Here is a 14,277-nt window from a genome sequence, read left to right as displayed (position 1 = left end):
TTTTCATATAAATGGTTGCTATCAGAATCAGTAATAGTAGCAATTGACTGGGAGTCAGCTCTCTTTTTAGCTAGGTACGCCAAATATTTTCCTGGTTTATCGCGATGTTCATAAAGCTTTTGCCTGACAAATCTCATTTTCTTTTCAGTGTCCTGTGTTAGGAGAGAGTCCAACATTGATCTAAGGACTGATATTTCCTTTAATAGGGCAGGAGTGGGAATTTTAATGTAGTCCTTCTCTTTAGTTCCTAATTCACCCTCTAACGTTTATTGCTTTTCGCATTTTTTCCGCCTCTTAGGGGCTGAGTATGACGTAATCAGACCCCTGGTGTACGCTTTACAGGTTTCCCAAATGAGTGAGGGGTTATATGTTGATTGAGAGTTAATAGAGAAAAATGCTTTAAACTCTGTAATAAAATATGACGTAAATGTATGGTCTTTAAGAATGGTTGTATTCAATCTCCAATGTCTTGATGGATTGAGTGCCACTGAGTTTTATGTCCAGGATCACCTCAGCATGATCAGATATGACTATGCTTCCTATATTAGCAGATACGACAGACTGCAAAGACGTCCTGGGCATAAAAAAGTAATCTATTCTAGTCTGACATCCATGAGGTGCAGAGAAAAAGGTGAACTCTCTGTTGGAGGGATGAAAGGTTCTCCAAACATCAGCATACCCCAGATCATCACAAATAGCTTCAAGCGACCTAGCTTGAGGAGAGGGTGAAGCTATGCCACTGGGAAACTTGTAAATAAGGGGGTTCAACAAACAATTAAAATCTCCTCCAACCACTGCGGTGTCTGAGTTTAATTCTGAGAAGTCTAGAAATACCTTAGTGAGTAAATCAGGGGGGTGGGCAGGGGGACAGTAAATATTCATTATGGAAATGTTCTGCCCTTGTAAAGTACCTTTTAATTTTAACAAAACGACCAAATTTATCTTTCACACAATTCAACACCTTAAGTGGTAGGTTCTTTTTCACAATAATTGCCACACCTCTACTTCTGGATGTAAATGATGAGAAAAACACTTGACCAAACCCCCCTTGTTGCAATTTCAGATGCTCCTTATCATCCAAATGAGTTTCTTGCAACAGAGCAATATCAATATTTTCTTTTTTCAAAAAATATTGTACCTTTTAATGGGGTTATGGCTCCCTCTAACGTTCCATGTACATAAACGCAGTCTTATTATTATTGCATTTTGACCAACCAATATGCAGACTGAATCCTACTGTAAAGATAGGGTGGTACCTTATTTACATAAGGGTTGTGGGTTCGTTTCCCACGGGGGGCCAGTATAAAAATATATGCACTCACTAACTGTAAGTCGCTCTGGATAAGAGCGTCTGCTAAAATGTCATGTTGAACTCTCCCCATTCTCACCGAGCGTAAACAAACTACAGTGGGGAAAAAAAGTATTTAGTCAGCCACCAATTGTGCAAGTTCTCCCACTTAAAAAGATGAGAGAGGCCTGTAATTTTCATCATAGGTACACGTCAACTATGACAGACAAAATGAGAAAAAGAAATCCAGAAAATCACATTGTAGGATTTTTAATGAATTTATTTGCAAATTATGGTGGAAAATAAGTATTTGGTCAATAACAAAAGTTTCTCAATACTTTGTTATATACCCTTTGTTGGCAATGACACAGGTCAAACGTTTTCTGTAAGTCTTCACAAGGTTTTCACACACTGTTGCTGGTATTTTGGCCCATTCCTCCATGCAGATCTCCTTTAGAGCAGTGATGTTTTGGGGCTGTCGCTGGGCAACACGGACTTTCAACTCCCTCCAAAGATTTTCTATGGGGTTGAGATCTGGAGACTGGCTAGGCCAGTCCAGGACCTTGAAATGCTTCTTACGAAGCCACTCCTTCGTTGCCTGGGCGGTGTGTTTGGGATCATTGTCATGCTGAAAGACCCAGCCACGTTTCATCTTCAATGCCCTTGCTGATGGAAGGAGGTTTTCACTCAAAATCTCACGATACATGGCCCCATTCATTCTTTCCTTTACACGGATCAGTCGTCCTGGTCCCTTTGCAGAAAAACAGCCCCAAAGCATGATGTTTCCACCCCCATGCTTCACAGTAGGTATGGTGTTCTTTGGATGCAACTCAGCATTCTTTGTCCTCCAAACACGACGAGTTGAGTTTTTACCAAAAAGTTATATTTTGGTTTCATCTGACCATATGACATTCTCCCAATCCTCTTCTGGATCATCCAAATGCACTCTAGCAAACTTCAGACGGGCCTGGACATGTACTGGCTTAAGCAGGGGGACACGTCTGGCACTGCAGGATTTGAGTCCCTGGCGGCGTAGTGTGTTACTGATGGTAGGCTTTGTTACTTTGGTCCCAGCTCTCTGCAGGTCATTCACTAGGTCCCCCCGTGTGGTTCTGGGATTTTTGCTCACCGTTCTTGTGATCATTTTGACCCCACGGGGTGAGATCTTGGGTGGAGCCCCAGATCGAGGGAGATTATCAGTGGTCTTGTATGTCTTCCATTTCCTAATAATTGCTCCCACAGTTGATTTCTTCAAACCAAGCTGCTTACCTATTGCAGATTCAGTCTTCCCCACTGTATATGAACCCTGAACCCGAACTATACTACAGCCGAAAAATAAATATGTAAAGATCCAAAGGGGGGTTTTCCCGCTAGCTAACATGCAGGGGATTTCAACTCTCCAATGTAGACTCTTAAGTCTGCATAACCACTCTATAGCCTCATCCTTTATACATTGGCTTGCAAAAGTATTCACCCCCCTTGACATTTTTCCTATTTTGTTGCCTTACAACCTGGAATTAAAATAGATTTTTTTGGGGGTTTGTATCATTTGATTTACACAACATGCCTACGACTTTGAAGATGCAAAATATTTTGTATTTATGAAACAAACAAGAACTTGAGCGTGCATAACTATTCACCCCCCCTCCCCAAAGTCAATACTTTGTAGAGCCACCTTTTGCAGCAATTACAGCTGCAAGTATCTTGGGGTATGTCTCTATAAGCTTGGCATATCTAGCCACTGGGATTTTTGCCCATTCTTCAAGGCAAAACTGCTCCAGCTCCTTCAAGTTGGATGGGATCCGCTGGTGTACAGCAATCTTTAAGTCATACCACAGATTCTCAATTGGATTAAAGTCTGGGCTTTGACTAGGCCATTCCAAGACATTACAATGTTTCCCCTTTAGCAGTATGCTTAGGGTCATTGTCCTGCTGGAAGGTGAACCTCCGTCCCAGTCTCAAATCTCTGGAATACTGAAACAGGTTTCCCTCAAGAATTTCCCTGTATTTAGCGCCATTCCATCATTCCTTCAATTCTGACCAGTTTCCCAGTACCTGCTGATAAAAAAACATTTGTTTTGGAATGGTGTTCTCAGGGTGATGAGAGGTGTTGGGTTTGCACCAGACATAGCGTTTTCATTGATGGCCAAAAAGCTCAAATTTAGTCTCAGTACCTTCTTCCATATGTTTGAGGAGTCTCCCACATGCCTTTTGGTGAACACCAAACGTGTTTGCTTATTATTTTCTTTAAGCAAAGGCTTTTTTCTGGCCACTCTTCCGTAAAGCCCAGCTCTGGAGTGTACGGCTTAAAGTGGTCCTATGGACAGATACTCCAATCTCCGCTGTGGAGCTTTGCAGCTCCTTCAGGGTTATCTTTGGTCTCTTTGTTGCCTCTGATTAATGCTCCTCATTGCCTGGTCCGTGAGTTTTGGTGGGTGGCCCTCTCTTGGCAGGTTTGTTGTGGTGCCATATTCTTTCCATTTTTTAAACCCTGAGCTGTACTTCTCCACAACTTTGTCCCTGACCTGTTTGTAGAGCTCCTTGGTCTTCATGGTACCGCTTGCTTGGTGGTGCCCCTTGTTACTGGGGCCTTTCAGAACAGGTGTGTGTGTATATATACTGAGATCATGTGACAGATCATGTGACACTTAGATTGCACACAGGTCGACTTTATTTAACTAATTATGTGACTTCTGAAGGTAATTGGATGCACCAGATCTTATTTAGGGGCTTCATAGCAAAGGGGGTGAATACATATGCACTTACCACTTTTCCGCTATTTATTTTTTAGAATTCTTTGAAACAAGTTATTTGTTTAATTTCACTTCACCAATTTTGACTATTTTGTGTATGTCCATTACATGAAATCCAAATAAAAATCTATTTAAATTACAGGTTGTAATGCAACAAAATAGTGAAAATGCCAAGGGGGATGAATACTTTTGCAAGGCACTGTATATATGAAAATCAATAAAAGAAGATTGAGGCTCTTCCACCTAAAACCAAACATGGGCACCAATATAGATTCACACAGATCTCATTCTGAGCTATGGTGGCAGTTACTTTAGCAAGGAAAATTATTTGTAAAAAAATATTACTGAACATCACTGCTTCATGATCAGATTTGAATAAAAAAGTTATCCAATGCTGCAAAAGCGCAGCGTAAAGTTATTTACCCTAGAGAGTCAATAAACGCAGCAGCCTCTTCAGGTGTGTAGAGCTTCTTAGGTGAACCGTTGACCACAATCTTCAATATGGCCGGGTACAGCATGCGTAATCCATCTTCATTCTCTTGAGTCGAACATTCACCACCTCAAACGCCTTGCGTCTTTGTACAACCGCCATGGAGTAATCATTGAAGAATGAGATCCTTGGACCTTGACGTTGAATACCGTCAGATCCGATGCGTCTGGCCACATCCATGACGCGCTGCTTGTCGGTGAAGTTGTGGAACTTTATAACCACTGACGTGGGCGCTGGTTGGGACCGGGTATCAGTGCTTGAGAGCGATGGGCTCTATCCAGCTTCACACGTCCAGCCTTAGTATCTATTTGTAGGTAGCCAGGAATCCATTCTTCAAAGAATTTAACTGAACGTGTCCCTTCAGTATTTTCCGGGAGTTCCACCACACGGATATTGCATCTGCGCCCTCGATTATCCAAGTCATCAATGTGGTCTGCCATTTCGTGCACCAGTCTCTCAAGTGCCTTTATCTTAGTGTCCATTGATTTAGTTGAAGTTTCCACAGTAGCAATTCTTCCTTCTGCTTCATCAACACGCTTGACAACCTTCTGTAGTTAAGCTGAATGGCCTGCTATTGCTTCCAAGACCGTTCCTATCTTGACATCAATCACTTTAGTAATGTTATCAGTCATCCTTTGAATCACCTGGTCCATTGTTCCTTAATCCGCAATGGCATTAGCTTCGCTAACATTAGTAAGTGCCTCCTACACATCTACAGGGGTGGTGGTTTTGGTTGAGTTCTTAGTAGTTCTATTGGGCATGTTGTCGGAAACTTTGGAGAAATAGCCGTCAAGACACATTCTATCACTTTTTCAAGCTAGAAAATGAATATAAAGAGAGAAATTAACGAATGCCACGGGAGCTCGCTGAAACACGGTGTTCTCTCTACAGCGCCATTTTGTCCCCCCCCCCCCCCCCCCCGTAATGTGCACTTTTAATGTGCCGGTCTAGCGACGTTCTGGACTGCTGCTCATTTCATGGAAAAGTTTGCAAATAACCGGTACAAATGATATATTGTACTTACTCATGATATACTTCTGCCAAGTAAGCCTACTTTGCAGTTAACATTTAATTGAGAAGGTTTTGGGGAAAGTATTTCTGTCAACCCACGAGGCGGTTATCACTTCAACTGGCTACACACGGAGTGATAGGCAAACGTGCACACCACACAGACAGACAGGGGCTATATTGCTGGAAATGAATTGGCAGTTATTGTGTTAGGTTTAGCTTTTTAAGCCAATAGTGGCTAACCAGGGGTGGGATAATGTAAATATTGCGTTGATTAGATAGTAGCTGTGAGATTTGTTTATCACAGTTTGCGGTGGAACACGTGCAAATTACATGTATTTTAAGAATTGTTTTGTGAGCTACTCATAGGTGGGCTGGGCTGTGAACAACTACTGGTAGCTCGAGATCAACCTGTTGGAGACCCCTGGTCATAAACTTGGACCTGTCTAGGTCTTACTGCCATTATTATACGATCAACCTGTTGGAGACCCCTGGTCATAAACCTGGACCTGTCTTGGTCTTACTGCCATTATTATATGATCAACCTGTTGGAGACCCCTGGTCATAAACCTGGACCTGTCTTGGTCTTACTGCCATTATTATACGATCAACCTGTTGGAGACCCCTGCCTTAGACACTGTCGTGCGTGAAAAACCCAGGAGGCCAGCCGTTTCTGAGATACTGGAATCTGCGTGCCTGGCACTGACGATCATACCACGCTCAGTCGCATAGGTTACTCGTTTTGCCCATTCTAATGTTCAATCAAACAGTAACTGAATGCCTCAATATCTGCCTGCTTTATGTAGCAAGCCACAGCCACTTGACTCACTGTCTTTAGGAGCGAACCATTTTCGTGAACTGGCCAGTGAGTGTATATGAAATGTATATGGCATGACAAGCCCTAAGTAAGAAGCTAAGTAAGTAGAAGATACAGTATATCTTTTGCCAACAAAGCAGCCCTCGTGGTGTGCGACATTGTCCTAAGTAAGTCCTGTGGTAACAAACAAGTAATGCGTAGGTTATAACTGTGTATTTACAGTTTTATCATGTAATGTCTTAGTAAGTACCTAGTGATTTCTGTATTGTAAAATAAGATGCTACCCAATATTTGACCCTCATTTTTCAGCCACCAACATGCTGCCTGCTGGCTGGTCCTGATTGGCTACCTGCTGGATTTGGCAGACGGGGCAGTTGCCAGGCGACTGGATGCATGCTCTGCACTAGGTGAGTTGAGTGGTGTCCATTACCTCTGGCAAGGGCTAAACTTCGACTGAGACACTGATGATGCACTAGCCTGAAACATGTTAGTTGTGAAAATGACTATGAGAGGGCAAGACCACACAAACATCTGGAACCAGGCTAGTGATGCACACAGCCCAGCCCTCTACTACAGGCACTGGTCATTATAGCTGATGGATCAAATGGCCTAAAAGGCAACAGTTACTCCTTAAAAGACAGAAAAAGGAGGCATGTATAATGCAGAGAAGATAATTTACTGACCTAATTACATATTTTACAGAGGTAGAAGCAGATCAGCATACACTCTTAGGAAAAAAAGTTGCTATCTAGAACTTAAAAGGGTTCTTTGGCTGTCCCTATAGGAGAACCCTTTGAAGATCTCTTTTTCCCCCCAGGTAGAACCCTTTTGGTTCCAGGTAGAACCCTTTCCACAGAGGGTTCTACATGGAACCAAAAAGGGTTATCCTATGGGGACAGCCGAAGAAACCTTTTGGAAGTGTAGATACAGTGCCTTCAGAAAGTATTCACTTTTTCCACATTTTGTTGTGATACAGCCTGAATTTAAAATGGATTAAATTGAGATTTTGTATCACTGGTTTACACACAATACCCCATAATGTCAAAGTGGAATTATGTTTTTAGACATTTTTACAAATTCATATAAAATGTTAAGTATTCAACCACTTTGTTATGGCAAGCCTAAATAATTTCAGAAGTAAACATTTGCTTAAGTTGCATGTACTTACTGCGTGCATTAATAGTGTTTAACATGATTTTTGAATGACTACCTCATCTCTGTACCCCACACATAAAATTATCTGTAAGGTCCCTCAGTCGAGCAGTGAATTTCAAACACAGATTCAACCACAAATACCAGGGAGGTTTTCCATTGCCTCGCAAAGAAGGGCACCTATTGGTAGGGTAAAAAAAAGCAGACATTGAATATCCCTTTGAGGATGGTGAAGTTATTAATGACACTTTGGATGGTGTAACAATACACCCAGTCACTACAAAGATACAGGCGTCCTTCCTGACTCCGTTACCGAAGAGGAAGGAAACCGGTCAGGGATTTCACTAATGGTGACTTTAAAACAGTTAGAGTTTAATGGCTGTGATAGGAGAAAACTGAGGATGGATCAACAACATTGTAGTTACTCCACAATACTAACCTAAATGAAAGTGAAAAGAAGGAAGCCTATACAGAATACAAATATTCTAAAACCTGCATGCTGCACAAGCAAAATCCTAAAGGAAAACCTGCTTCAGTCTGCTTTCCACCAGACACTGGGAGATGAATTCACCTTTCAGCAGGACAATAACTTAAAACACAATGCCAAATATATGCTGGAGTTGCTTACCTAGAGGACATTGATTGTTCCTGAGTGGCCTAGTTACAGTTTTGACTTAAATCGGCTTCAAAATCTATGGGAAGACTTGAAAATGGCTGTCTACCAATGATCAACAACCCCCTAAAAAAAAAAATATATATATACAGTGCCCTCCACAATTATTGGCACCCCTGTTTAAGATGTGGTCGAGGACTTCCAAAAATTCTCCTTTTTTTTTAAACAACATAGAACCCAAATGCAAAAAAATTGAAAAATCCAACCTTTTATTTAAGTACATTACTTTGGTGTAAAAAAAAAAATCACACATTTAGAAAAAAAAAAACTTGAAATCATGTGTCCCACAATTATTGGCACCCCTGATGTTAATACTTTGTACAACCCCCTTTTGCCAACAAGACAGCACTTAATCTCCTCCTATAACATTTCACAAGATTGGAGAACACAGAGAGAGGGATCTTTGACCATTCTTCTTTGCACAATCTTTCTAGATCATCCAGTGTCCTGGGTCCTCTCTTATGCACTTTCCTCTTTAGCTCGCCCCACAGGTTTTCGATTGGGTTGAGGTCTGGGGACTGAGATGGCCATGGGAGGACCTTGAGTTTGTGACTGCTGAACCATTTTTGTGTAGATTTTGCCACATGTTTTGGATCATTATCCTGCTGAAAGACTCAATGACGACCCATCTTCAGCTTTCTGGCAGAGGCCATCAGGTTTTTATTTAAAATGTCCTGGTAGTTCAAAGCGTTCATAATGCCATGCACCCTAACAAGGTTCCCAGGGCCTTTGGAAGAGAAAAAGACCCACAGCATCACAGATCCTCCACCATACTTCACGGTGGGCATGATGTGCTTTTCAGCATACTCATCTTTTGTTTTACACCAGACCCACTTAGAGTGTTTGTTGCCAAAAAGCTCAATCTTAGTCTCATCTGACCAAAGCACACGATCCCAGTTGAAGTCCCAGTGTCGCTTAGCAAACTCCAGACGTTTACGTTTGTGAGTGTTAGTGAGAAAAGGCTTTTTCCTTGCATGCCTCCCAAACAGCTTGTTGGCATGTAGAGAGCGTCTGATGGTTGTTTTGGAGACTTTGTGACCCCAAGATGCAACTCTTTGATGCAATTCTGTGACAGTGAGCTTAGGACTTTTTTTTACTTATCTTACCATCCTCCTCACTGTGCGTTGTGGCAAGATAAACTTGGGACCTCTTCCAGCCTTGTTTGTCACTGTTCCAGTTGTTTTAAACTTCTTAATGATTCCTCTGACTGTAGATACGGGCAAGTTAAGGCGAGTGGCTATTTTCTTGTAGCCATTGCCTGACTTATGAAGGTCGACACAAATCTGCCTTACTTGAATTGTGTGTTCTCTTGTCTTTGCCATGTTGACAAATGGGTAAGAGAATTAGGCCTCTGTGTCACGTCATATTTATACCCCAGGGAAACAGGAAGTCATGAATTACTAATTAAAAGTTCCTAGATACCCTGACCAACTTTAGCAACTACAGAAAAATATATTTAAAAAAAAATCAATTAAAATTTTCAGCGGAATTGTTAGGGGTGCCAATAATTGTGGGACACATGATTTCAAGTTTTTTTTTTTCTAAATGTGTGATTTTTTTTTTTACCACCAAAGTAATGTACTTAAATAAAAGGTTGGATTTTTCTCTTTTTTTGCATTTGGGTTCTATGTTGTTTAAAAAAAAAAGGAGAATTTTTGGAAGTCCTCGACCACATCTTAAACAGGGGTGCCAATAATAGTGGAGGGCACTGTATATATATATATATATATATATATATATCAGGTGTGCAAAGCTCTTAGTGACTTACCCAGAAAGACTCACAACTGTAATTGCTGCCAAATGGTGATTCTAACATGTATTGACTCAGTGGTTTGAATACTTATGTACATGAGATTTCTGTGTTTTATTTTCAATAAATGTGCAAACATTTCTAAAAACATGTTTTTCATGGTCATTATGGAATATTGGGTGTAAATGGGTGAGATTGTTTTTTTTATTGATTTTGAATTCAGGCTGTAACACAACAAAATGTGGAATAAGTCAAGTGGTATGAATACTTTCCGAATGCACTGTAAGTGACAGCAGGGAACTGGTTTTCCTTCTGAAGACCCCATAAAAACACTCTTAAATGACAGGGAGATTCCAAAAGGCACCTAAAAGACAGCAAACCAAAGAACGTTGAGTTGCATTGTGTACTTGCTGTCACTTTGCTATCCTGATCTGCTTCTATCTCTGTCTTGTTGTTCTGATCTGCTTCTATCTTTGTATGTAGTTCAATAAATTATCTTCTCTGCATTGCAATGGCTCCATGTCATTGTTGAATTGCCTCAGCCGTAGGGCTATTTTAAAGACATAGCTAACGTTTCCATTTGTAAAAACTATGTTGATTATAGCAAACTTTTAAGCATACTCAAATTGTACCCGACACAGCACATTCTCCAATGATCACAACATAAAAGTACATACTTTGTACATGACAACCTCCTGTGTGCAGATAGTCACGTCTACACTACCGTGGTCACCACTGCTGCCTGAAATAGCTCCCAGCAGGTGCACCACAATGCGTCGTCACCCGGACATTTCAAGGGCTTTGGCTTTGTGTCCCGACAGTATTTTTCTGCATGACTTTGCAGGTGGGTGTTGTTGTACCCCCCTTTTTGTGTCAATTGAACAATTACTTTCCGATTTAAGCAGTCTAATTCGGGGGGATCATGCTCCAATTGTCTGTTTTATCCCAATGCTTTGGGCCCTCAGCATATCTGAAATTGCTAGAATTGTTGACCCCTGTGCTGTGGAATTCCATCTCGTTCATTGGAGCTGGGGTCAGAATCACCTCATGCTCGCCGCTTGGTGAAAACATGCTCCCTACTCAGGGGGGACAAATAGACTGTGGCATTTGGGAATGTTGTTTACAGAGGAAAGTGGCAGGCCTATAAGGCTGACACCAAAATGTCCACTACAGACAAACACACATACGCGCACATACACTCACACACACCGAGAAGTAGGCCATTGGCATAAACAAGATTAGATAAACTTGTTTTGCCTTATGTAAGAAGGCATTAGCAGTAAACTAGCCTCACATCAGTAGCATGTTGATCTGTGATCTGTGTGATTTAAGTCATGAGACAAATGTATAACTAGTCACTTCCTGTCTTTCTGGTTCAGGGGCTAAACTGGATGATTTTGCAGATTTCACAACCTTTGGGATTGCAACTTCATTGCTCCTGAGGACACATGCCTTAATGGACAACATCCTGTGCATGTGCTATGTCCTGTCTGTGATTGTCCGACTCTGCTTCTTCTCCAGCGGTAAGGAACTCCATCAAGCAGAAAAAAAAGCATGGTATCCTTTGAAATGATAGCATGATCAATTTATAGACAGTCTACGGAAACATCTCTTTGTGTATTTACCATTCAGAAGTTCAGTCTAGAAAAAATTTGAATCTTTGGGTATTTCAGATTCAGAAGTCCTTATGTGGGTCATGTCTCTCTTTCTGTGGTTATTCATCTACAGGCATCCCCTTCATGTACCGTGGCCTGCCATGTATCTACTCTTCTGCCATCCTGGCCTGTCTCTCTCTTCTGACCGGAGGTAACATGGTGATCCTGCGGGTCACTGCGGTGGCCATGATCCTCTTCATGGTCAACCAGGGCTTCTACCCTCACGACAGGGTCCTGGAGTCACAGGCCTGGAAGAAGGTGGTCTACGCTGGAGGTAATACTCCAGACCAGTGTTTCTTAATCCTGGTCCAGTGGACCCAAAGTAGTGCACAATTTAGTTTTTGCCCTAGCACTACACATCTTATTCAACTGATCAAATGTTTGATGATGAGTTTAGTAGTGGAATCAGGTGTGTAGTGCTAGCCTCATACAACCAGCCTGATCTCACAAGCTTACATAAATTATTTGCTACACGGATCATTTATGTAAGCTCGCAAGATCAGGCTGGTTGTATGAGGCTAGTGTAGTGCTAGGTCCTCAGGACCAGCATTAAGAAACTGAACCAGTAGAATAGGTAGTAGAGAGGAACTGAATTAGCTCTTGAAAAATAAAGGCAGAGGCTGCATGACCGAATTTAACCGCCCTGTTCCGCCCCCACCGGATGCCTCTTCCCTAGAGCTAAACAGCTGTATCACATTCTGCGCATCATGTGTTACGTAGCTGCTCCCTTCACGTTTCTCACTTTACTCACTGTCAGTTGTGAATTATATTTCTTCAAGTTTTACTGGTGAAACACCCATGCTGCATCTGCATGCCAACCATTAGATCTCAATCAGTTACATGGGAATATGCATTTAGATATTCTTGAATTATGTACAGTGTTTCGTGAGTTAATTTTTAAGCCAATGGTGCTTAACTGTAGCATACCTGTGTTTTTGTTTCAATCAAAGCACATATTTTGCCTAGTGGCGCATGCTGTGTAATTTTGGCCGCATGAGTGAAAAATGCGACCATTCACACAATCATCCTAAAATCTCACAAGAAATTAGGTGGCTGTCTTACATTAATGTTATGCTATTATAGTCGGTTCTGTTATGTAGAATACTAATGAATCATTATGTTATCTTGCAGACATTGATTCAGCTTTGATATAACTTTATTAAACAAGCACCATTCTCCATTCATTGTTGAAATTCGCCAGAGTAGCCTGTTCTCTCGGGGAGCTGAACGTTCTACATGTGTCGGCGGGTCGTTCTTGAATTGCGGTGTCATTTAGAAAAAAATATGATTTTTTATCAATGTATTTGGGAAAATCTTCCGATTCTAAATCAACTAATATGTCAGCTTCTGTCACGTTGTATACGGATTTGAAGACAGGCACAGGAATACGTAATAGGGTTTTTATTTTCTCCATCCAACACAAGGTACGTCATGAACAACAACAGGTACGAAGCCCAAAACAAACACGTGTGTGTATATATATATTACACAGGGATGTAACCCAAACAAAAGAGCGAGGTGGAAACCTTTTAAACAATACACGGGACGAGACCCGTAATACCAAGAGCACAATACACGAGACAAACGGACATGGGACAATAATCGACAAGGACAATAGGGAACAGAGGGCGCATATACAGTGGGGAAAAAAAGTATTTAGTCAGCCACCAATTGTGCAAGTTCTCCCACTTAAAAAGATGAGAGGCCTGTAATTTTCATCATAGGTACACGTCAACTATGACAGACAAATTGAGAGAGAAAAAATCCAGAAAATCACATTGTAGGATTTTTAATGAATTTATTTGCAAATTATGGTGGAAAATAAGTATTTGGTCAATAACAAAAGTTTCTCAATACTTTGTATACCCTTTGTTGGCAATGACACAGGTCAAACGTTTTCTGTAAGTCTTCACAAGGTTTTCACACACTGTTGCTGGTATTTTGGCCCATTCCTCCATGCAGATCTCCTCTAGAGCAGTGATGTTTTGGGGCTGTCGCTGGGCAACACGGACTTTCAACTCCCTCCAAAGATTTTCTATGGGGTTGAGATCTGGAGACTGGCTAGGCCACTCCAGGACCTTGAAATGCTTCTTACGAAGCCACTCCTTCGTTGCCCGGGCGGTGTGTTTGGGATCATTGTCATGCTGAAAGACCAAGCCACGTTTCATCTTCAATGCCCTTGCTGATGGAAGGAGGTTTTCACTCAAAATCTCATGATACATGGCCCCATTCATTCTTTCCTTTACACGGATCAGTCGTCCTGGTCCCTTTGCAGAAAAACAGCCCCAAAGCATGATGTTTCCACCCCCATGCTTCACAGTAGGTATGGTGTTCTTTGGATGCAACTCAGCATTCTTTGTCCTCCAAACACGACGAGTTGAGTTTTTACCAAAAAGTTATATTTTGGTTTCATCTGACCATATGACATTCTCCCAATCCTCTTCTGGATCATCCAAATGCACTCTAGCAAACTTCAGACAGGCCTGGACATGTACTGGCTTAAGCAGGGGGACACGTCTGGCACTGCAGGATTTGAGTCCCTGGCGGCGTAGTGTGTTACTGATGGTAGGCTTTGTTACTTTGGTCCCAGCTCTCTGCAGGTCATTCACTAGGTCCCCCCGTGTGGTTCTGGGATTTTTCTTGTGATCATTTTGACCCCACGGGGTGAGATCTTGCGTGGAGCCCCAGATC

At 41.7% G+C, this 14,277-nt stretch overlaps 1 protein-coding gene across 1 annotated transcript in view; it reads left to right on the top strand.

The window, feature by feature from the left end:
* LOC311148214 (transmembrane protein 269-like) overlaps positions 1–14,277 on the top strand; it is a 36,747-nt gene that overhangs the window by 14,488 nt on the left and 7,982 nt on the right. Inside the window, exons 5-7 of the mRNA XM_084185102.1 lie at positions 6,666–6,763; positions 11,311–11,454; positions 11,660–11,860. Of these exons, the coding sequence (XP_084041228.1) occupies positions 6,666–6,763; positions 11,311–11,454; positions 11,660–11,860 (443 nt within the window). The remainder of the gene's footprint in view (positions 1–6,665; positions 6,764–11,310; positions 11,455–11,659; positions 11,861–14,277) is intronic.

The sequence above is a fragment of the Coregonus lavaretus genome (assembly GCF_964263955.1).
Source record: "Coregonus lavaretus genome assembly, chromosome: 20".
Classification (NCBI taxonomy): Eukaryota; Metazoa; Chordata; class Actinopteri; order Salmoniformes; family Salmonidae; genus Coregonus; species Coregonus lavaretus.
Note: the sequence above shows the minus strand (reverse complement) of the source record. Positions and strands in the feature narration are given on the sequence as shown.